The 23,684-nt window shown below is 42.2% G+C and overlaps 1 protein-coding gene across 1 annotated transcript in view; it reads right to left on the bottom strand.

Moving 5' to 3' along the window:
- Window positions 1–23,684, bottom strand: part of DNAI1 (dynein axonemal intermediate chain 1) — a 155,162-nt gene that overhangs the window by 97,496 nt on the left and 33,982 nt on the right. The window contains exons 11-13 of the mRNA XM_074166282.1: window positions 22,459–22,543; window positions 21,597–21,714; window positions 19,442–19,485 (exon numbers count right to left, since the gene is read on the bottom strand). Of these exons, the coding sequence (XP_074022383.1) occupies window positions 19,442–19,485; window positions 21,597–21,714; window positions 22,459–22,543 (247 nt within the window). The remainder of the gene's footprint in view (window positions 1–19,441; window positions 19,486–21,596; window positions 21,715–22,458; window positions 22,544–23,684) is intronic.

Raw genomic sequence — 23,684 nt, 5'->3', positions numbered from 1 at the left:
TCTTTAACTTCATACTTTGACTTTTGTATAAAACCAACACCGGAATAGCCAAGCATTAAAATCAAACCAATGTGCTAATTTACATTTCCTTCCAACAAACAAGGAAAAACTTTATGTTGCAATGCAGAAGGCAGACATCATCAAATATCTTCCCAGTGAAAACAGTGGGCTGATTCTGATCTTGTTTATGTGAATAGAAATTAGATATAATTCCATAGCCAGATATACTGGTAAATCTAGGTGTGAAATCAGAATACAGCCTAGCAGTATTTTAGATGTTGCATGATTGACTTCTCCTACCCAACACAGAAAATACCAGTAAGGTGTGGTAATCAGCCCAACTGACAGTAAGCTTTCATTGACCAGTTATCTTAACCACATTACATGTGGTTTTCAGAATTCCTGTTCTGCAGATGTTTGCCCAAACTGACAACAATTTAATTTTCCACTTCAGCTGGAAGTCACATGCCCCTCTTTCTCTTAACTAATTCTGCAGTTATGTAAATACATGTATTAAGTAAAAGAAAAAATGCATGATTAACAGTGCAAACAGCACCCAGGGAGGCTTAGAGAAAACAGACAATTCAAGAAATAATAGAATTCAAATTGGGAAAACAATAGCTTGTTAAAATGTGAATCAGCTGGTGGTCAACATAGAACATGGTCCCAACTGACGGTCATTTATAAATTAATTGAGATTTCCTTTTGGTGGCACCTACCTTTAGAGTCCAGTTAAGTCATTTATACAGTGTAGCACAGCTCAAGAAACAGCAATACAGTCTTAGTATTCAGGCTGGGACTACATACTGTCAGCTGTAATACCATATGCAAGAAATGATAAGAATTTGTTTCAAAGAAGAAAAGGAAATTGCAATTTTCAGAGCATGCTGTGAAGTCTGGAGGAATTAGAGGCTGTCAGAGGTCCTGCAGTACAAGAGGCATATAGGAAGAAGCTAAGCTCTGATGCTTTTAAAGTATGGGAGATCCCAGTGGGACTTGAGGTTTGGTTGGAAATCTTGAAAACCCTTTTGCAAATCTGACAAGGTAGTTCAAACTTTCCTTTGCAAAACTTTAATTATTCTTTTCGGGGAATCCAAATTTGAAAAATTACATTTAAAAAATCATAAATAGTTTAGCCACAACAGCAATCTAATCACTACAGATAAACTGAAATGTTTTAAAGGAAGCAAATGAAGACCAAGGAACATCAAACTGGCAAGGCTGGAGCAGACCCATGACTCACCAATGATTTCCTATTGTACTCCAGGAATCAGAGTGGAGCTGCAAGCTCGACTCACAAGCCATATGAAACGGCAAAAGCTGCAAGTCATCAGATCTGCGCAGCCATGAACCTACTGGGGTTCTTCTCAGGTCACAGAAATCCATTTGCTTTGGAACCACTGCTTCTACCTTTGTGAGGGGAGACTGCTTAGAGAGCTGTGCAAGACATCCTATAGACAGCAGCCACAACAGGGCTGCCAGTTTCTGCAAGTTTAGCAGGAGTGCTGCAATAGCAGGATGTTTTTTCCAAGCCTCAGCTTCATTATTTAAACACAAGTTCTTCTTCTGCTTTGTTTCAGAACAAAACATTGCTAGACCTCGTGGCAATAAATGAAAGTTTTAAAACACCAAAGAGATTCCACGCTGAAAGAATAGGAGGAAAATAAGAAGAAGTAAAGTCTTCTCATTTGTAATAATCTCATGATTTTGAGAGCCTGCCTTGTGATCTCTGAATGATCAGACTTGGCAATACCATCCCACCCTCAGGGAAAAATTTCCTAACTACCAAAGAAATTTTCCCAATTCCCTGAAACATGAACTCCCAATGCTTATTAGTATTACCTTTTTTACTTCTAGTTCTTCCTGTTTTCTCAATTTTGTACATCAAATAGCTTTCTGCTGAAGACATCATAAAACCTTATGTTGCATCCAAAACAATTTAAAATACATTATTTTTATCATAGAAAAAGACATATATCTTCCATCATTCCCTGTCTCCATAAATTCTATCCCATAGACTGCTTTAGTAATCTAGCTATCTATCAAAAGAAACAACTATTTGTTAATAGACTTGTTAAATTACTACATACAAATAGAGATATATTTTGCCTATAGTAGTTTGTAACAAAATTATTTACATACACAGCCTTGCCTTTAAGGGTGACTATGCCATGCAGTGTAGCAAGGGGCAGATCAAGCCGCAGAAAGAAGTTACACAGAGGAAATTTTCCGTGCTTTATGCTGTGTGTTTTTGTTGTTATTTTTCTGCACAATAACAAGACTCCGGGGTTTAACTGACACACACACTGCTCATGCTGATTCATACAGCAGTGCCGTGTATTCTTTGCATAGATTCTTCTACAGTGGTGTGGGAATAGCTAAGTTCAGAAATAAAGCAATGAAAGTTGGGTTAATAACTAGCCCATCTGGCTAGTGTGGTATCAACAGTCACACCCCTGCTAATAACGTCTGTACAGAAGGTCTGCCCATGAGCTCTGCAGATCTCACATATAGAGATTTATCTTTTCCCCATCAGAGTTAGAGTTCATCTCAGTGCACAGACACAAAAGTATTGCCACAATATAAAGCAATCTAACCCAAACAAACTGATTGGAGTAGCGGGTTTGCAGGTGTCTCAGCATTAACGGCTGAAAGACATCAAAATTTATGTCAAGCTGCTATATCCACTAAATCTCAGCCCTACACCAACTTGCTTATTAAGAATTCCTGCAGCACCTTCCACATCACAGGACAGAAACAAGGTTGTTTTCTATAGCAACCCCCTCAATACACAAAATCCACCTCTTTCACTCCCAGGGAACTGCTTACCAAAATTACAGACTCCACACAAGGATTCACCATTAAAGTGCCTCCTTAGCTTGAAAGACTGTGAATGCAACTGAAAAATGCAGATCACCTGATCATATCTAAGCCTGAAACAGTTAACTTTAAAAAATCATAGTGGGATTCTGTGCAAATTATTTGTATGATGATCAGGTTTTTCAACAGCAGCACTTTACTACAGAGACTGCATTCTTATAGTCATAAAAGATTAACAATAGTTCTACCTTCTTAACAGAATTTTAAGACTTTAAAGCTTTAATAGTACTGAGCTGATTAACCACAGTAAACTATGCATTATATGATAACTAAAACTTATGGGTCCAGCAGAGTTCCTTATCTGTGTGGCTGGTTTCACAACCACAGTGGTATCTGAGAAACAGAGGAAATGGAAAGACCCCTCAGGTCACTGAGAGGCCAGACCGTTTTCCTGGCAGGCCTTTTCCACAGCAAATCCATAGCATACCAAACTCTCCCTTAAACTAATAAATGTGCCTGCACCACTAGCCTTAAACAGCTCCTATTCCTCCTTGGCATTTACCAGCCCTAATATACTTATGGAGCGCTATGGAGGCTAAACAAATCAATTCATTTAGTCTTCCATTGCATGGGTGCTCTAGAATTTCTCTGAAGAAAGTGCCATATAAATCTGGGTTATTGTCAGATAAAAGGATTTTACAAGATTCCTAGCCTTTGTGAATCTACCCATGTTAGTGAACCTCATCCTGGAAGTCCTAATGCAAAAAGTTAAATCAAGGCCAGATCTTCAGTCTTGCTACTGTTATCTCTCAAAGAGAACTCAAAGCTCTCAGATTAGGAAATCTGCCTTGTAGTCCATGTAAATGTTTCAGCAATGAAAAATAAAGCAAGCAGAAAAAACCCAAGACCTTTAAAGAACAAGTTAATACGGAAAAATAATTAAGTATTTGGTACAAGTAAATTCATTATGGCTAAGTAATGTTGGCTTGTGTTTTATTCAGATCTTACTTTGCTATTTGTCTACCTAAACATTGAGGCATCAGGGGAACAGAATATATGTCCAGGCTGGTTGCAAGAATCGCTGTCTGCTCCCGAAGAGACAGGGAGCTGATAGCCAAGCATGATAACACAGGCAGAGGTGCAGGGGCCTCAGCAGCCAGGGCTTTTCCCACTGCTTTTGAGAAATGATGCCGGTGAGAGTGGTCGGGACTGCCCTCAGGACCCTGACAATATTTTTGCTACTTTGGCTAGACTGTGAGAAGTAGACATGATCCCAGGACTTTTGCTATGGAAAAGTCAAACTATGATAATAACATAACCTTAGTATTTGGCGGGAATGGGAAATACAAATCTAAACAAATAGTGTTTGTTATATAGAACATGGGCATAAGAACATCTGTATTTCAGAAAATGAATCTTTAAAATAGATCATCAAATGATGTTTTTAAAAGAGAGTGTGTGGAGCTGTTTTGCCTGTCCTCAATATCTGTTGATCTTCTCCTGCTGAGTCAAAGGTTCTCTCAGCACAGACGGGTGGAAAGTCTTTTAGCTGATTTTCATTACAAGGCCATCACCTTGACATGGATAACAAAGTGTGTTAACCCATCTCTCCTTGCTTTCTGTTGTGGAAATGCAAAAAAAAAAAAAAAAAAGAAAAATAATTTCCCACAGTAACTTAAATGTAGCTGTTTCCAGGTCAAAGCTAAGAAAGGGAAGGCATCAGACTAGCTTTATCAAACAGGTAAGACTCTATGGCACGCAAATGTTTAGTCTCCTGTGGATAAAAATGCATGAATCAAACTAAGACAGAGAGGTAAGTGGGTGGAAGTTAATGGCCTGCAATGCACCGGAGACACAATAGGATGGCTGAGCAGCTCCTTTGATCTCCAGTCTCTACAAAATCTGGAATATATCTTTTTCCCCAAACACATCAACAGAGCTCTTTACTATTTCATGCTTAACAAAACGCTACAGAAAAGATAATGTTATGACTTGGTTTAAAATTAAATTAATGAAAACACTAAGGCTAGAAAAAATTAGGCAAAGCTTACAGAATTTAAATTACAAATCAGTAATTAAGTCACCAACTGAAATTAAGCTTTCATATGATTCACTTAATGTATTATACTTACTGGGTTATATTTACTAACAGAGTTGACAGTATAATAGGTACTGTCAATTTTACACCCCCAGAGTCTGTATGTGTAGTAAGAGATATTTGGTATTTGGAAAACTTAGATTTTAAAGTGTTGTAATTTTCAGTGTAATTACATTTAATTGACCACAATTAGTTATCTCAATAAACCGGATGTATGATGGCTTAAATTTCTAACACTGATTCCACAAGGGAGGTTTTTCAAAGACTGTCAGACCATGGAGGAGGATACAGATGTTTTGCAAATGAACTTTAAAGCCTCCAACACAAGACAGTACAAAGAGCAACCTATGTAAAGGTTAGAAGAGTGAATAAATCAGGCTCATGAAGAATATAAGATACAAATAATGTAAGATTTTTCTACATTAAATCTGTTTTAAATTAAAAAAAAAAATCATGGCTGCAACAGAACAAAACTTAGAAACATCATATCTTTAAAATTCTCACATCTTAAAATTTCCAGAGGTTTAGAATTTACCACATGCCAAAATTAACTGTTCTCATTTACCCATCTGCTATTAAAAAGCCACACTTTGTCTGGCCTGAATTCATGTAGCTCCAGCTTTTCTTTGATCTTGTTACATCATTTGTCTGGCAGATTAAAGATCCCTTTGTTACACGATCTGCTTTCCTAATACAGGGAGTTAACAGACCACAATCTAACTACCTAATAAGCTTTTCTTTGACAAGCTGAGCAAACTGAATCCCTTGAATTTGTTTCCCAGGTCAGTTGTCCTGTTCTTAGATCATTCTTTCATTCTTTTTTGAACACTTCCCAGTTTATCATGGTTCTCCTTGGCATGTCACCAGTGGTAAGCATGCCTTTCCAGGGTGAGCATTCCAGCACTAAATATTAAAGCCTCTTTAGCCTCTCAATTCCTTTGCAAACCCCCCTCATCACTGGGGTTTCATCACAAGCTTTTTTACAAATCATTACTCCTCAAGATAGGGCTCCCCCCTCTATGGTTGTATGGCCTGAATTTCTTTGAACGTTAGCTTGGCCACTATAACGCAGAGTGATGCCTTGTGCTCTGCTACAAAGGGATCTAAATCGCTCTTTGATCTCATTGTCCCATTTTTTACCACCCTCAGATATTTGTCTCATCAAAACATTTTATCAGCAGTGATGTTATGTTTATTTCTTCTTCATGGCTGAAAACATAGATTAGCATTAGACCTAGTTATTAATGACTTTTGATATGCTTGCCTCAGAGGCATCTGATTGCTACGTTTTATTTCCTGCCTTTTTTTCCCCAGCAGCCTCTTTTAATTAATACAATGCAGTCATGGAAAACTCCTTAAGGCTATTAAAAAGTCACATAGCACAAACAGCACTCATAAAGTAATACAGAGCAGGCCCATGTCCTCCAGGGTCTCCCTTTTTGATTGTGGGGGTACTCAGTGTCCATACAAACGTTCTTCAACGATTCACAAATAAATCTCACATATTCCCTTTTATTTTTACTCTGTGCTTATTTTGTTGATGCTTGTTTTCTGTGTTGCAATATTGCCTTACAAGTAGGAACTTCACATATTACTTAGTGGGGCTTCAGACTGCCTGATATAACAAGTATAATCAATTATAATCACTGGCCACTAAGCAACAAATATGTTTTAATTCAGTGATTGCCTCTTTTTGTTCTCAATATAAATTCACTACAAATAGTTAGATATCAGCATTACATCAACTACCGTCAATAATTTGTATTACCAGCAGTTGCAAAAGCTGATACGTCTTTCAACTCACAGTACAAATAACCAAAACATCAATAAACAAATACATTCACAGCTAAAAAGAAACACTGAGCCACCATGTTGGTCCAACACAGTTCTGAAACCTGTTACCAGAAAGTCAGAGTGAAACCTCCTGGATATTTTACCATTAAAGATGTATTTAATTTTATCAACCTCAGATCAGTCCTGGGCACGTGCCTCCGAACTGACACAGAGACATTTTCCCAAAGCTGGAATCTGTTATAGCTTTTTAATGCTTTATACAAACATAGGCCAAATAGTAAACTGAATCCAGACTGCAATATGAACTTCTCTTTGAGGTGTGTGGGCCACATGAATCTCTATCAGCCTTTTGTGGTATTGCACTCAGGAAAAAGTCAGTACCTTTGGTGTGGGGTCTGAAAAGGCTGAAGCTCACTGCTGGACCCAGTCCAGCACACAGGCCATTGTGTGTGACTGGGGAGCTGCCAGCTCCCCCCACTCCAGCACAGTCCCCTCACATGAATCGCACGCACACACAGCCTTATACAAGACAAGGAATTTCATCTAAGCAATCCAAAATGCTTTTTTTCTCTCTGAAAAGGTCTTGAATGTCTATTCTCAATATAGCTTAGAGACAGATTATCAGGGAACTTCCGTCCCAGACATCTTCTCTACCTGTTCTGGGAACATAATTTAAATATATAAACATCTCCAAAGCCACCTGGAAAAGACTTCCTGTGAGCTGGTTCAGAGATCTGAATTTGTTAGGCAGTATTCAATCCTCTTAGTGCTTTTACTTAAAGCTCTTCGGTCATTCATCAGAAATTACCAAATTTAATACCAGCTCATTATGTAAATTCAGGCCAGACTTTCTTCCACATGCTGCATTACAACCTTTAAATCTACCACCGCAAAGAAAATTACCCACATGCAACCACATGGTACGATTTCTAACAGTTATTCTCCTTAAAACCACAGCCTATACTGTTAAATCAGTGTTTTCAGGCTTTTAGGGTTCTCCTCAAACATACACTTCTGACAAGGATTGCCTATTATCTATAGGACTTTGCACTTGGCCGTGCCAGGAGTTAAAATGCATGCAATCTTCATTAAGTGGACCAAGTTTAGTCCTCAAATTCATGTTTTAAATAAAGTACTATCTAGCATACTGGACTAGTAATTTTTTGAAATCTTTTCAGTTCTAGTTTCTATGACTCTCTAATCTACCTGTGAGTTTCAGAGACCTGGCCTCCACAAGCTGTTTTTTTCCATAATTTGACTGAAATCTCATAGAAAACTTCAAGGATTTATCTACATTTCAATATCAGATAAAGTATTATAGCTTCTAACACGTAGTTAGCATGAATTAATGATCACAACCGTTATCTGTATGCAGTGAGATTCTTTCAGTGTGAGGACCCCAGTCCTGCTGAATTACGTCCCCTATTACTTAGATCCCCAGACCTATGGAGAGGGTAAATGTCTTGTCAAAGCTGCCATCCCTCTTGTCAGGATAACGGATGAAATGCTGTGCTAACAAGAATATATCTGTTTAGCATTCAGTTAAGTACATCAGAATATTTGATTTAAAAACTATGTGACACGGAATTAGCAGAGCACATACTAGTTGGATTAAAAATTGGTTCACTGCCAGAGACTAAAGTAGAGCTGAAAACAGAAAGAGAAATGAACAGAGATGTTTCCAGGGCAGATTCCCAGGCAGCAGTTCTTAGTCCAGCTCTAGTTAATATTTTTAGTTTGATCTACATAATGATACAAAATGTTTCCTGAGAGAGCCCGAAGATGACACAACAGTGGGTGGCATGCATAAGAGAGAAATTAGGTGAGTATGCCTGGTTATGGCATTTGCACTCCAGAAGAATGTGGGTATGTTGGGAAAAGGTTAGAGAAAGTTCACTGAAATAACATAACAGATGGAAAACGAGTCTTGAGTATGGCTTGATGAGTTCATGCATATGGGCACTTACACCACGTATGGAGAAGGACTTGGTGGAAAGGCTTTTTTAAGCTTGCTGCCAAGAGAATAATGAGTTCCAATGGCTGAAAATTTACGTTAGACAAATTCAACCTTGAAATGAGATACCATTTACCAGGGGGCAGACCAATTCAAAGTTGGAACAGTATAGCAGGGAGGTGAAAGACTCACCATCAGACGGAATTTTGACAAGAAAACTAAGCTTCATTCTACAAGATATGCTTTGATACAGCTTTTAAGAAAAATCCTCCAGCCAGCACACGAAGGTAGGATGGGATCCAGCTCTGTTGTCCATTACTTTCTTTTTTGACTCCAAGAAAAAGATCACCCTCCCCATGCTCAGAACACCTATAGGCTTGCCTTAGGAGAGTTATGATCACAGCTTATGCTTTAATGCTTTGATTGCTCTTCTGTTGGGATCAGGAAGGAATGTTTTCCTGGTACATAACCCAGCTCCCAGATATGTATTTTCTGCAAGTTTATCTTAACCAACAGACTGTCCATAGCTGAAGAGAAGGTTCTTGGCAGGGCAGGGCACTATTCTGCAGTGACACAGTAAGTCCCTTCTGATGCCTGGCACAATTGTCTTGCTTACAGGCTTGGGATCCTACACTCTGTGTCAGAGAGTATCCGCCCTAACTCAGATTGCCAAGACTTTAATGTTTCAATGTCTCTCTATAGCATCATGAGGTAAGAACCACTCTAGGAAACCACCAGGGCACCCATGGTACAGGGTGCCTAATAATTTTCCTTCCCTTGTGAGGAGAGAGGTCTCAGGCCACGATCCTGACAGGGACTACCCAGACATCTGCTGGAAAAATGACACAGTGAACTGCAAGCAGTCCAGGAAACTACTGGAGTGTTTTAAGGAAACATCCCGGTACAGATAATGGAGAGCCCAACCAGAGGAGAGACACCGCTGGACCTGTTGTTCACTAGTGTGGAAGAAGTTATTGGAGAGGTCAAGATTGGAGGTAGCCTGGGCTGCAGCGATCATTACCTGGTAGAATTCTCAATCTTGAGGGGTACAGGGAAGAGGATAACACGTAGAGTCAGGTCCCTAAAATTCAAAAAGGGCAAACTTTTGACAGCTTAGGGTGCCAGTGGATGTGATCCCTTGGGAAAATGGCTTCAGAGATACAGGAGCATGTCCAGAGGATAGCCACCGAGCTGTTGAAGGGTCTAGAGAACAAATCATACAAGGAGAGGCTGAGGGAATTGGGCATGTTTAGTTTGGAGAAGAGGAGGCTGAGGGGAGATCTCATTGCCCTCTACAACTACCTGAAAAGAGGTTGTAGAGAAGTGGGTGTTGGCCTCTTCTCCCAAGTGAATAATGACAGGACCAGAGGAAATGGTCTGAAGTTGCAGCAGGGGAGGATTAGATTAGATATTAGGAAGACTTACTTTACTGAAAGAGTGGTCAGGTCAGGCACTGGAACAGCCTGCCCAGGAAGGTGGCTGAGTCACCATCCCTGGAGGTATTTAAGAAACGTGTAGATGTGGCACTTCAGGGCATGATCTAGTGGCATGCTCTAGTGGCTGAGATTGTAGGGTTGGGTTTTTTTGTGTGTGTATGGTTGGACTCAGTGATCTCAGAGGTCCTTTCCAACCATGACGATTCTATGATTCTGTGAGAGAACAAAAGCTAGGAGATATTTAAAGACATTTTTTTTAGTTCCTGATGTGCAGGAAGTCCAGGCAGGGGAGGCAGGAGGCAAGCTTGGCTAAGTCAAAACCTGTTAGCCAAACTAAAACACAAAACCAAAATGCAAAGGCAGTGGAGGCAGGGATATACATACTGGGGAGATTATAGGGATATGGCCCAAGAGTGCAGGGAGGGGATCAAGAAATCCAAGACACAGCTGTAGCTGAACTTGGCTAGTGACCTAACAAATAACAAGAAGAGTTTCTTCAGGTACATAGGACAAGAAAGGAAGATGAAAGAAACTGTACCCACCTAATGAGTGAAATGGGAGACGTGGCTACAACCAACACGGAGAAGGCCAAAGTACTCAACAACATTTTAACCTCCATCTTCATCAGCAAGTGCTCTGCCCACACCGCCCAATTCACAGAATCCAAAGGCAGAGACTGGGAGAATGAAGTACTGCACACCATAGATCAGGTGTGATCAGGTTCAAGACCGTCTAAGGAACCTGTGTGTGCCCAAGTCCATGGGACCTGATGAGATGCATCCAAGGGTCCTGAGTTAGATCAGGGAATCACAGAATTGTCAGAGTTGGAAGGAACCTCTAGAGATCATCTAGTCCAACTCCCCTGCTGAAGCAGGATTGCCTACAGCACAACACTCAGGACTGCATCAAGGTGGGTCTTGGAAATCTCCAGAGAAGGGGACTCCACAACCTCCCTGGGCAGCCTGTTCCAGGGCTCTGTTACCCTCACCATAAAGAAGTTTCTCCTCATATTTAAATGGAACTTCCTATGTTCCAGCTTGTGCCCGTCACCCCTCATCCTATCTCTGGAAACCACTGAAAAAAGTCCAGCTCCATCATCCTTCAACCCACCCTTTAGGTACTTGTAAACATAGATAAGGTCTCCCCTCAGCCTTCTCTTCTCCAGGCTAAAGAGTCCCAGCTCTCTCAGCCTTTCCTCGTAAAGGAGATGCTCCAATCCCTTAATCATCTTAGTTGCCCTACGCTGGACTCTCTCCAGCAGTTCCCTGTCTCTCTTGAACTGGGGAGCCCAGAACTGGACACAGTACTCCAGTTGTGGCCTCAGCAGTGCAGAGTAGAGGGGAAGAATGACCTCCCTCGACCTACTGGCCACACTCTTCCCTATGCAGCCCAGGATCCCATTGGCCCTCTTGGCGAGAAGGGCACATTGCTGGCTCATGGAAAGTTTGCTATCCACCAGGACTCCCAGATCCTTCTCCTCAGCAGCGCTTTCCAGAAGATCCATCCCTAACCTATATTGGTACCTGGGGTTCCTCTTCCCCAGGTGCAGGACCCTACATTTGCCCTTGTTGAACCTCATTAGGTTCTTCTCTGCCCAGGCTCTCCAGCCTGTTCAGGTCACGCTGGATGGCGGCACAGCCCTCTGGAGTGCCAGCCAGCCCTCCCAGTTCGGCATCATCAGCAAATTTGCTGAGGATACACTCTGTCCCCTCGTCCAGGTCATTGATGAATATGTTGAACAGGACTGGGCCTAGTATTGACCCCTGGGGGACACCACTGGTTACAGGCCTCCAACTTGACCCTGCTCCACTAATTACAACCCTCTGAGTTCTGTCACACAGCCAGCTCTCAATCCACCTCACTGCCCCCTCATCTAGCCCACACTTCCTTAATTTTCTAATGAGGATGTTATGGGAGACAGTATCAAAAGCATTGCTGAAGTCAAGGTAGATATCTGCTGCTCTCCCCTCATTCAGCCATCCAGTTATATAGATGAAGTTGCTAAGCCAGTATCTACCATATTTAAAAAGTTGTGGCAGATTGGTGAAGCTCCCACTAACTGGAAAATGGGAAACATAGCCCTCATTTTTAAAAAGGGAAAACAGGAAGATTCGGGAAACCACAGGCCAGTCAGTCTCACCTCTGTGCCCAGCAAGATCACGGAGCAGATGCTCCTAGAAACTCTGCCAAGGCACATGGAAAATAAGGAGGTGATTGGTGACAGCCAATCACTGATGGCTTCACTAAGGGCAAATCATGCCTGACAAGAGAAGGTCCACAGAAGATGATCAGGGGACTGGAGCACCTCTCCTATGAAGACAGGCTGAGAGAGTTGGGGTTGTTCAACCTGGAGAAGAGAAGGCTCCGAGGAAACTTTCTAGCAGCCTTTCAGAACTTAAGAGGGCCTATAGGAGAGCTGGGGAGGGACTCTTTGTCAGGGAATCCAGTGACAGGATGAGGGGTAACAGTTTTAAACTGAAAAAGGGGAGATTTAGATTAGATATCAGGAAGAAATTCTTTACTGTGAGGGCGATGAAGCACTGGAACAGGTTGCCCAGAGAAGCTCTGGATGCCCCATCCCTGGAAGTGTTGAAGACCAGGCTGGATGGGTCTTTGAGCAACCTGGTCTAGTGGGAGGTGTTCTTGCCCGTGGCAGGAGGTTGGAACTCAATGATCTTTAAGGTTCCTTCCAACCTAAACCATTCTATGATTCTAAGATTTCCTCAAATTCATACTTGGCAGTATGCCTCTCAAATTCATACTTGGCAGAGAAATATTTTGCTACAAAATAAAGTATTTGGCCTAGCAGAAGTCTTTGGAGCTTGGAACGTGCTGTGCACATGCACATGTGGTGGGCAAGAGCTGATCTTAATTTTCATTAAATTTTTGGAGGGAATAATGTATTGGGAATTATATATTAATTATTTTTTTCACTGTTTGCTTTCTAGACAGAGGGGGCCCAGACTTCTTGCACAGAAAGAGGGAGAGGAAAACGGCACAACTCCAAACATCCTCTCCCAGTCCCAGAAGGACGACTTTTCCCCTCTAGAAGTGAGCTAGTTTTGTTACCAGTCATTTTCGTTATTCTAATCTCTATTTAAATGCCTGATTCTTCAAATTATCATAGATTCATAGATTGGTCCAGGCCGGAAGGGACCTCCAAAGGTCATCTAGTCCGACCTCCCCGCAGTCAGCAGGGACACCCCAACTAGACGAGGTTGCCCAGGGCCTCGTCGAGCTTCACCTTGAATATCTCAAGGGAAGGGGCCTCAACCACCTCCCTGGGCAACCTGTTCCAGTGTTCCACCACCCTCATGGTAAAGAATTTTTTCCTAATATCCAATCTAAATCTCCCCTTCTCCAACTTAAAACCATTGCCCCTCGTCCTGTCGCTGCAGGCCTTTGTAAACAGACCCTCCCCAGCCTTCCTGTAGCCCCCCCTCAGGTACTGGAAGGCCGCTATGAGGTCTCCCCGGAGCCTCCTTTTCTCCAAGCTAAACAACCCCAGCTCCCTCAGTCTGTCCTCATAGGAGAGGTGCTCCAGCCCCCTGATCATTTTGGTGGCCCTCCTCTGGACCCGCTCCATCAGGTCCATGTCCTTTCTATATTGAGGGCTCCAGACCTGCACACAGTACTCCAGGTGAGGTCTCACCAGAGCAAAGTGGCAGAATCACCTCTCTGGAGGTGATCAACAGTTATGGTGTGTAGTAATGAATTCTCCTTTCAGTTGTCTGTGCAGGATCAGATCCTAGCTAAGAAGCTGTCTGTAACATAAGAGAAGCATGTTCCTTGACCCCACTAACCTTATTTGACATTCATCCTGCTATCTTGTTTTCACTACCCTTCCTGGAGAGAATGTTTCTCACTGTTCTTGAGGAGCTAGCTCCTTGAGCAACTCTATTTCACCCTTTAGAACTAAGTGATCTTGGAGCACTCAGGATAAATAGATTGAATGACTTGAAGAGTGGCAGAACTGCTGATGGATGAGACCTCCAGCAGAGCAAGCAATGCCTACAAAGCACAGAGGTGAGCAGAAAGCTGCAGTACCTTGCTGTTAACACCACCTGGCTCATTTGGTCCTCTCCCTGTTCCCTCTGAAGCACCCTGAATGTGTCCCATTCAGAATTATCCTTATTGCAATGACCATCCATCAGCCTCAGCAGTGGAGGGCAGTAAATAAAAGGCTGTCCACGTTCATTGGGCAGTGCATTTCAGCAATGGGAAAATACAAGAGTGTTCTGTCAGTACACCCAGTCTCCCCATGTTTACCTGACATTATGATGTAGGAGAGTGCAGTAAGAGCTGGCCATGGTCTCAGTGTTCAGCCATGACTCCTCAGCACCAGGGAGCCCCAGGACATCTACTAAATACCAGCTCATCTCTGTGAAAGCTCTGGCCCAGATTTTACACCAACCTAGTTCAGTCACAGAGCCATAACAACTCTTACTTTGGATGCAGTCACACCAGTACAAGGACCCTGGTACTAGAATTGCTCATGCTGATGTTACACAAGAAAGATAAAGCAGTATAGCATCATTACATGGTCTATTTCTGTCTACATGAGGCCCCTTTTCAGACCCAGGACTGTGAAGAGCTGAGTAGATACTTTTGCCAGATACCTCAGATTGCCAGTGCTTTGGGTGTGAGTCCATACTCCTCAGCCATCCTTGTGACTAGCAAGTTACATCTGCTGAGTGCAAAGAAACCATAGGATAAAATACATTTGCCATACAAACGCTGTTTTTCCCTACTCACATTGTGTGCTGGCAGATGGAGCTGCACATAAAAAGTCATTTCTGAAGGCTGTCAGAGGCACACTTGCTTCTGGAACATGAACTGAGGTGATTGCTAAGACCTGAGCTTGTGTTTGTGGTGCTCCCATCAGCAAGGTAGAACACAAGCCCAACACCCATCACAGCCTCTTTGAACCCTGCACTGCAGGCTGTCAGTCTAGCCAGTAGCCCAGCCACCTCATTTATGCAAAAACAAAAACAGAAAGACAGCTCCTCCTGATGGGAATAAAAATTAATTCCAGCCAATCAGCATAGATCCTGAATTGCAAATTACGATGACAATATTTCCTTGTTCAGAAGAGACTGTCTCAAGCCAAAGAAATTCCATTAGCATCAGAATCCCCATCCAAATAAATCACTGGGGAAAACTGCAGAAATGGGATACAAAAGCAAGGGAGAGGGTAGGGCCCTCTTTGTAAAGAACTTGCCACACTGGACTGAAATGGACACACAGTAAACAAGGGACCTTTTGTTTCAAAAAGTATACTTTGGGCAATAGGACAAACGTATTATTTGTGTCTTGGCAGTGCTCCCAAATGCATGCTGAACAAAAGACTGGTGATGTCATTATGGCCGCCACAGATCCAAAGAACTGGGTTCTGCCCCTGGCTCTACCCCAGTCCCTGTGTTACTCCAGGACTATTTTCTCTAGCAGGATTCATCTCTCCTCACATTTGCCATCTAAGAGACAGGTATTTAGGCTAGGTGTTCTGCCGAGGCTCGCTCTACGGTCCACGGGGAGAGAACACCCCTTCCAGAAAGCTATTTAAGCTCTTCTCTGGGACACCAGGCTTACGGCAGAATGGATGGCCTCTGGATGTGCTCATCTCTCACTGCTAAAGGGGAAGCTTAGGGCAGAGACTCAGTTCCTAGCTGTTACCTGGCTACAGCTGGCTGAGATAAACTATGTCCTCTGTGTCTGCTGTAAAAATGGGGTAAGAAGTCCTCTGGATTCCTTGCCCACCCAGATGGCAAGCCACTGACTTAAGGCCTGCCTTCCTCTGCATCTGTGTATTGCCCTTCACACAATGGACCCTGGCAGAACTAACACAAACAACAAATAGTTCTGCACAACCCAGAAAGCACTAATTTGGGTCTTGCTTAGTGTACCAAGTTAGAATAACTGTCTGAACAGGCTAAGTGAGGAGGTTACCACCCCTGAGGTTCTATCTCTTCTCCTGAGCCTGAGTGGCAGGGCAGTGGGAAGGCACTGCCCAATTCCTACACTCTCCGAGCACAGGGGCTGTGAGTACAGAAATATTTTGAGTTGATGTGCAAGGCAAGGAATATCCTAAGAACTTCTCAACGCGCATTCTTTTTCAGAGGCTGATCCTAATCTTCTCTTCAGACTACCTGCTGCCTGCTGAATTAAAGAGATTGTCAGGCCAATTTAGGCTTCTTGGCAAACTAACAGGAACATTTCCAGGACTCAGACGGAGTGAACTTCAAGACTAAAATGTCATTTTAGGAGGAAAATGTACTGCTGCAATATTGCAAGCAGAAAGCAATTCTCACCAGTATAAATGAAGACAACCCATCTGTTTTCATTTCAGTCATTTCACAGAAAAATACATAAGAACGACTATTTGAGGCCACACCAAAGGTCCCTGTAGCCAAGTACCTTATCTCCAACAGTACTGAGTAGCAACTGCTTAAATACCATAAGAACCTCAGCAAATATAGGTCTATCACCTTGTATGTACTCAGAGCTTCCAGCAATTTGTAGTTACAAACTTACAGAATTGGATGGTTTGTCCTTCCAACAGCAAACTGACCGTCCATGAATTTATCTAACCTCTTTTGAATCTGTGTCTATCTCTGTCCTCCAGACCACAAAGGAAGGAAGAAAGGTTCAACAATTTCATTATGTATTGTATTATTCTGTTTTAAATTTGTCTTAGTCCTGCTACTCAGTAATTTCATAAGGTCTCCTCATTCTTGTGTTATATGGGCAATAATGAACATTTGATCCCTTTTCACTTTCCCCCAGCCACTCATGAGTCTACAGACCCATGCCAAGTCCCTCTCCCTAGTCTGTTATAATAGTCATAGATTAGTCTAAATAATAGACTGTTTATGCTCTCTAATCACAAGTCATTATATATATTTCTGTTCATCCTTGCTGCCCTGTTCTGGACCTTTTCCAATCCTTCCACAGCTTAACACATTCTTTTTCGGAGTTCACAGCCAGAACTCTGAAGTAATCAAGATACCAGTTTATCATGGATCTTATTTTGTTCTCTTTTTAGTTTTCTATTGTTGTTCCTACTGTCACTTTATATGTAGTTTTCTATTTTGTTTCCACTGTATCCAGAAGTTTTGTTTTCTTCTCCTTTCATAGTGATTCCCAACAATTTTTGTTTTGTCTTTTTGACTATTGCTGAGGACTACAAAGTGTTTGAAAAGAAACACCTACTTGAATAACTTTCCTGAATAACAGCAATCTCCTTGAAGCCCAGTGCTGAGCTTTTTATCACACATCCACTATATTTCTCAACAATGAATTTCATTTTCTTTTTATAACAGCTGAGAGCCTTCAGCATTCATTCAAAAAAGGTGTTCCCTTGAAATAAACACCAAATTACTTGCCTTGGTAGTTCAGAATATTCACAACAGATTCTAACTTTTTCAGCACAAAGCATACTAGCAAAAATGTCCACCTGTAATTTTCAAGCACATATAGATTAACTGAAATGGCTGGTGGGAAAAGATGGAGCTACTGGTAAGGTCCTCTCTTTGGCTCCCCCACTCTCTGTTCTCCACAAAGAATTCCTATGGTTGGGGTATTTAGGGTAAAAAGTTTAGTGTCTAATCGTGCTATCTGCAATTCCCAACCTCTGGTTACCTGTAGCACCATGACTGATCTTTATTTCAAGCCAGATGGAGAATTATTAGTGCCCTACAGAAGAGTCAGCTTTTACTTAAATAATTAAAATACAACTACTCTGAGAAGGACAACTCTCCTGCTAGAGACAGTGGGGAGACTGACTGGGTCAAAAACACCTAGTTCTTTTCACAAACCTACTCTGTCCTCTTCTTGCAACAAGAAGGCGGCTCTGCTGCCATTGTGATACTGTTCTTTTCTCAGCCCCTCTCTGCTCTGTGTTAATGGTAAGACCTTGGGGGGCATCTTTGCAAGGAGCAGATGCCCTGGAGATGTGCAGGTTGGGTACTGCTGTGATCTTCATAAGCTCTGAGTAAAAGCCAATGGAAACTTAAAATTGTTCAGAATTTCAGCCATTCATCTGTATTCCCTTGTTAGTTAACAACATCCACCTGATGTAAAGCTGAGACTTTAAGGCCACTGCTCACGAGATGAGAATGCGAGCAATGTGACTCTACAGCAGCTACTAACAGTGGAGAAGAGTAGACCCCTGGCTAGTTCCAGACGTACTTTCAGGGGACCTGAAAAATTTATTGAGTAGGCTGCTGAGAAGATAACATTGAGGAGACAACAGCACCTGGGTGAGAAAGACCCCAGGAAAACTTGTCTCACAACTGGTCTCCTCCCTTTGGGAATTTCCCTGGGAAGCAGTGGTCCTTGGGGGGAAGTACAAGAATGCTGTCCTGTCCCTAAGAAGCCGTTCATGATAATCAGCACTTCAGGTAGAGCTATAAAGTAGAAGAGAGTGAGCGAGCGGAAGAGAGAATGTTTATTCACAGTGACATTACTATCCCATCTACACATGAGTAAAGGGAAAAATGTGAAGACAAGAATTCAGAATACAGCAGTCAGTGTCTCTGTAAGCAGCAAGAGATTCTGAACAGAAGGAAATGTAAGGTTGCTGATTCAGATTCCCATGTAGTTTAAAAAAAAAAAAAAAGTACATAAACTGAGCAGATGGATGTAACGCATGCAGCAAAACAAGTAAAAAAGGTAAGAAAACATCAACCTGTTAGAATTCTTTTCCATTTCCTGAACATGAGAGCAGTAATACTGGATAGAGATTAATATGGAGTGATACACAACAACCCCTGATCCTTATGTTCATTGCTTCTCAAAATTATCCCATATCCAATCCCAGACACTAGAGCAGGGAAAGTGCCTTTTAACAATATCCAAGCCTGATGTGCCCTAACGGAGAGCTTATCCTCTGAGAGACCCTTGGAAAGTGTCTCCTAACAAGAAAGCAATGAGTTTACACTTAGACAAGTCTCTCATGAATAGCTTCTGGCAAAACATAACATATCTGGTCTTTCAGTAATTAGAAAGGCGGGAACAGAGAAATCAGAGCCCATCAAGTAAGACAAAAAGGATTAAGTGGTGCTTCTAGAGGCAAGTGCTTGACCGAAGGGAGAGTCAGCACTGTCATAAACCAAAAGCCCTGGATAATGCTGCCTGTGCTTATGCATTTCTGAATGTTTATGTCATGGAATGTAAAGGCCTAATCCCTATCTTGAGTTAAATCTCAATTTACTGCTTTGAACTTAGGTGAGTTCTTGCTACGAGATGCAATCCATGCCCCAGAGTCTTATATGATTTGATCTCAATGCACCTGTTCAATATCTCAAATCTCTCAATGATTCTTTCGCATTTGTTACTTACAAGAGCCATACCCCACTGCAAATAGGTCCTTGTACTTTGGATTCCTGTAATGAGAAAATATATGTAAGATTGCATTTATTATTAACCATATAGTTCCATAGAAATGCACAGTTTCACACATTAATATCAGAATCCATTCTCACAAGACTGCATACAGTCTGAGGGCTTGACCCTTTGAACATATGCACTAGTAAAGTTCATGTATGAGTAATTTTTCTAGACTCAAGATGCATAAAAAACCAGAACATCAGAAGACCACAGCAGCAGATGAAAAGGATAAAAAGGGCATAGACAGACACAATGTCAATCTCCAGTACTTCTTGGCTTATCCATTTCATAATAATGGAAAGTTCTTTTAAAAATGAGGTCTTTCAGGAAAGGAAACAGGCAGGAATGTGTCGATTTCCATCTTTTAGGGGCAAGAATAAAGAAGTTTCTAAACCACAACAGAATAATACCCAATAAACTTACTTTCCCTACCTGTTATTAAATAATGAGGCATGCTTCAAAAGACAGCTCTCAGTTCATGAATTCATGATCATTCCCACAGACCAGGAAGGGAAATTACCTTCTGACCCAGTAGGTGAACAGCATATTTGCTGAGGCATACTGACTCTCAGCAATCAGCCATCTACTATGCTTCCTAAAGTCCCTTTATTTGCAAAACATCTACCTTCTTTACAACTTCTACTGTGTGGACAGTTACTGTAGGGTTTACATGGGACAGAGGTCAGTACTGTTGCTGTCCCTGAGCTCACACAGCACAACCAGCAGATAGCAATTCTGTGAAATGAATGTATGTGAAAATTATCTAATGAGTGTTTTCTCTGACTTGCTATTATGAATTGATAAAATAAAATCACTTCTCTTTTCATTTCTCCTTTTTCAGTTGGGCTAATACCTAGGCATTCCAATGCTCTTGCTCTACCCACTCAACGGACCATCACTGCTAACACTGTGAGAATAAAAAATAAATTAGAAAAGCTTGTTACATAAGGCAATTTGGAGTCATTCTTCCAATTTCAGGGCCGTCTTTCTGTTATCATTTACTGGAGACAAGAATAACAGCAGCACAAACTACCTGTAAAAGATGTCTTCTCACCCAATCACCCAATTTTACATCTCATTTTACTGTTATTTTGTAATTCTCACACAATTGTATCCTTGATATTCTATTAAAGTATAATTACTGCAATGGCTTGAAAGGACAGAAGACTGCAATCTTGCTCTGCCTCTGCATAGGCCCTCTTTGGCAAGACACAGATGTGTTCACACTGCCCCACAGACAAGTGAGAGGAGGCCTCGTTTAGGGGAGTACGAGGCAGGAGCTGACTATGTATGTCTCATGTGTGTCTCATGCTCAGTGCATGAACCACGCCACTTCTGGGGAGGATCAAGCACGTTAGAAAGTAAAAGGACTCATTCATGTTGGTGATGAGTGGTTTTTCACACGGAAATAAACATGGTGATAACATCTCAGAAAAAGAGAGTTGATTGAAAAGTATCAGTGATTGGTTTGGACTCACCGGGAATAAATATGCAGAAGTGGACTGCAGGGCAAACGCCTACTAAAGTGAACTGTGTAAGATCCCAGTACACAAATACCACCGTTGCCTGGGCAGCAACTGAATATGTACCAAGCATAAAGGTCTTGTCTGGTATCGGTGCCTCAGCATCTTATAGGCTATGGCGCTACCTGTCTGATACATGCAATGCTTGCATTTCCCTTTCTGCTGCTTTAATTCTGTGGTGTTAATTCTTGTCACAAATGTAGTTGCTAACCCTTCTCCCCCCCTGGGCTTTTCAGGATTCATTGCTACGGCATATTACCCAAAGATATGACATGTCTATCCCAGCTTTCCGGCAAGGGACTCTCCTTTGCTCTGTTCACTGCACTCTCTATGCCCTGGTGCTGCACAGAGCCTGCGGTGCCTTCACGTTTTGCTGAAATGGCACAACCCCGGCACATTCAGCCTTATACAAAGTGCTTTGCATCCAGAAGCATCAGGCATGTCTAGGTGCTGCCAAAGCAGCTGACTGTAACTATTCAAAACAGTGTTTTCCAGAGAAACACAGAAACCATTGTAACCACGGCATTCGAAAAATCCCGGTTCCCTGCGGAGCAGCCGAGTAAGCTTGTAATAAAGAGACTTACCAGGAGATGGCAGTAACTGCAAGTCTCTTGGTTTTCTCATACTGGAACTTCCAGAGTGGGAGGAGGGTTCCTTGCTGGTCTCTGTATTCATCCGAGGCATCCTCAAAATATTTAAAATCTAAACCAAAAAAATCAAGGAAAAGATCCCAGTGTGTAAATCAGAAATAAATCAGCACAGTGTAGTGCCAGGGAAGCTTTAAAAAACACTCTGCTATCCTCACAGCCTCTGCACAACCCAATTGTTAGTATACAAACTTAGTCCTTAAGTCTCAACTCCAAACCAGCACCTAAGCCCTGTAAATGCATTTTATCAAGCACCAAGTCCTCACACACACAAAAAAAATCTGATGATCTAAAAGCAGACAAAGGATGAACAAGAAAGCAGAACCCTGGAGCGAGGAGTGACCCCAGGCCAGTCCCAGAGCCAGATGTGGCCTTTCAGGAGGGAGCTGAGCAGAGGCAGGAAAATCCTTGCAAAATAACTTTGAGACTGAGTATGGCACCGTGGCTAGGACTTGTACACTAGTAGAGAGCTGTTTGGCACAGGCAGCTGCCACCAGTGCATCCGGGAGGGAAGTACCTGCTGAGGGAGGGAAGTGCTCCAGGGAGGGCAACGCTGACCAGACCTGAGTCCCCAGCCAGGTCTCAACAAGGTGGATGTGGCATGCCCTTTGCATTCCCACAGTCTGATGAACTGTTTGCATTGCGTGAGCCAGCAGGTTCCAAGCCCTGCTCATTTTAGCAGTTTCCCTATCCTATCCTATCCTATCCTATCCTATCCTATCCTATCCTAGCTATGGCTGTGGTCACTCAAAGCAGGATGTCTGGCTTGAGTTAGAAGCATCTCCCAGCAGGGCTGTACCTTGTGCGATGTCATCAAATATGTTCTGATTCACCATCCGCTCCATTATTTTAGCAGCCTTTGAGATCTTGGTTATATCATCACTCTGTTGAAAAGAAAAATAAGGAAGAGAAAATGTATTTCCTATCTGTTTACAAGTCTATCAGACCTTGAGTGACTGAAAAACTGGAGTCCTTTCACCTTGAATACAGGATAATTAGGTGCTCCTCACACGAGCACCTAATGATTAGGGCACTTGAATTAAGGCAATGACTTTGTTATTAGCAAGATGCCAAACACAGCAGAGTTGCAGTAACTTCAGCGTTTGTTCATGATTTAGCTCAATTGAAAGGTACTTATCTCTGAAGGGAGTTAGAGTCTTGCCTTCTTTAATGCATTCAAGCTACCTCATGATGGGATGAGCTAAAAGTACACACATGATCCCTCCCCCATCTCACCTGATTAGCTTCAGCAATGAAATCATAGATGCTTGATCATGTATGAACATCCTCTCATCTCTACCTGGAGAGCTTTAAGGTCTGATGTGTTAACTAAAGATTGCAGGATTTTGGAGTTCATCAGTCAGTCTCTGGGTAATTCCAATGATGCATTCACAGATCCATAAGCTCATACAATATATAACCAACATGCAAAGGGCAATTTGCTCTCCAGCTCTTGTGGAAACTGTTTTGATACTGTGGAAAATGCCATCCTCCTGTCCAGGGAGCAGCACAAGTGGGCAAGCCTGCATACGTGAAGGTATGTAGATATACCTGCAGCTATGCAAGTATTGGAAACCTTTTGGAGAGTGGCATCTTGCAAGGCCAGCAGTACCTAGGTGATTGTATCAGTAATATCATGTAAGGCTAACATTGCCTAGGAAACCATACCAGAAATAACAGCAAAAATGTGACCAATGGGGAAAAAGTAATTAGAGGCAGGTCCTTGATATGGAAGGGAGACAAGAGTGGAGAAAGGGAGCAATCCAGGTGGATGAGGGAAGAAGCAGCATGGACAAATGCAGAAAACAGAGCAAAATGAGGGCTGTTTGACTGTCAGCAGGTGGCTGGTTGGTATTCTGGTCTGGCAGATCTTATGATCAAGTCTTATAACCATCTTCTTACTAAACTCTATTCCTAACTATTTTTTTGTGTGTGAGTGTGCTCTCTATCCTCTGTGTATGTGCAATCACTAGCAAAATCCAAACAGGACAAGAAGCCTGGGTCACAGCAACTGGAAGGACAGGG

Source organism: Numenius arquata, chromosome Z (assembly GCF_964106895.1).
Source record: "Numenius arquata chromosome Z, bNumArq3.hap1.1, whole genome shotgun sequence".
Lineage (NCBI taxonomy): Eukaryota > Metazoa > Chordata > Aves > Charadriiformes > Scolopacidae > Numenius > Numenius arquata.
This window is presented reverse-complemented; position numbering and strand designations above follow the sequence as displayed.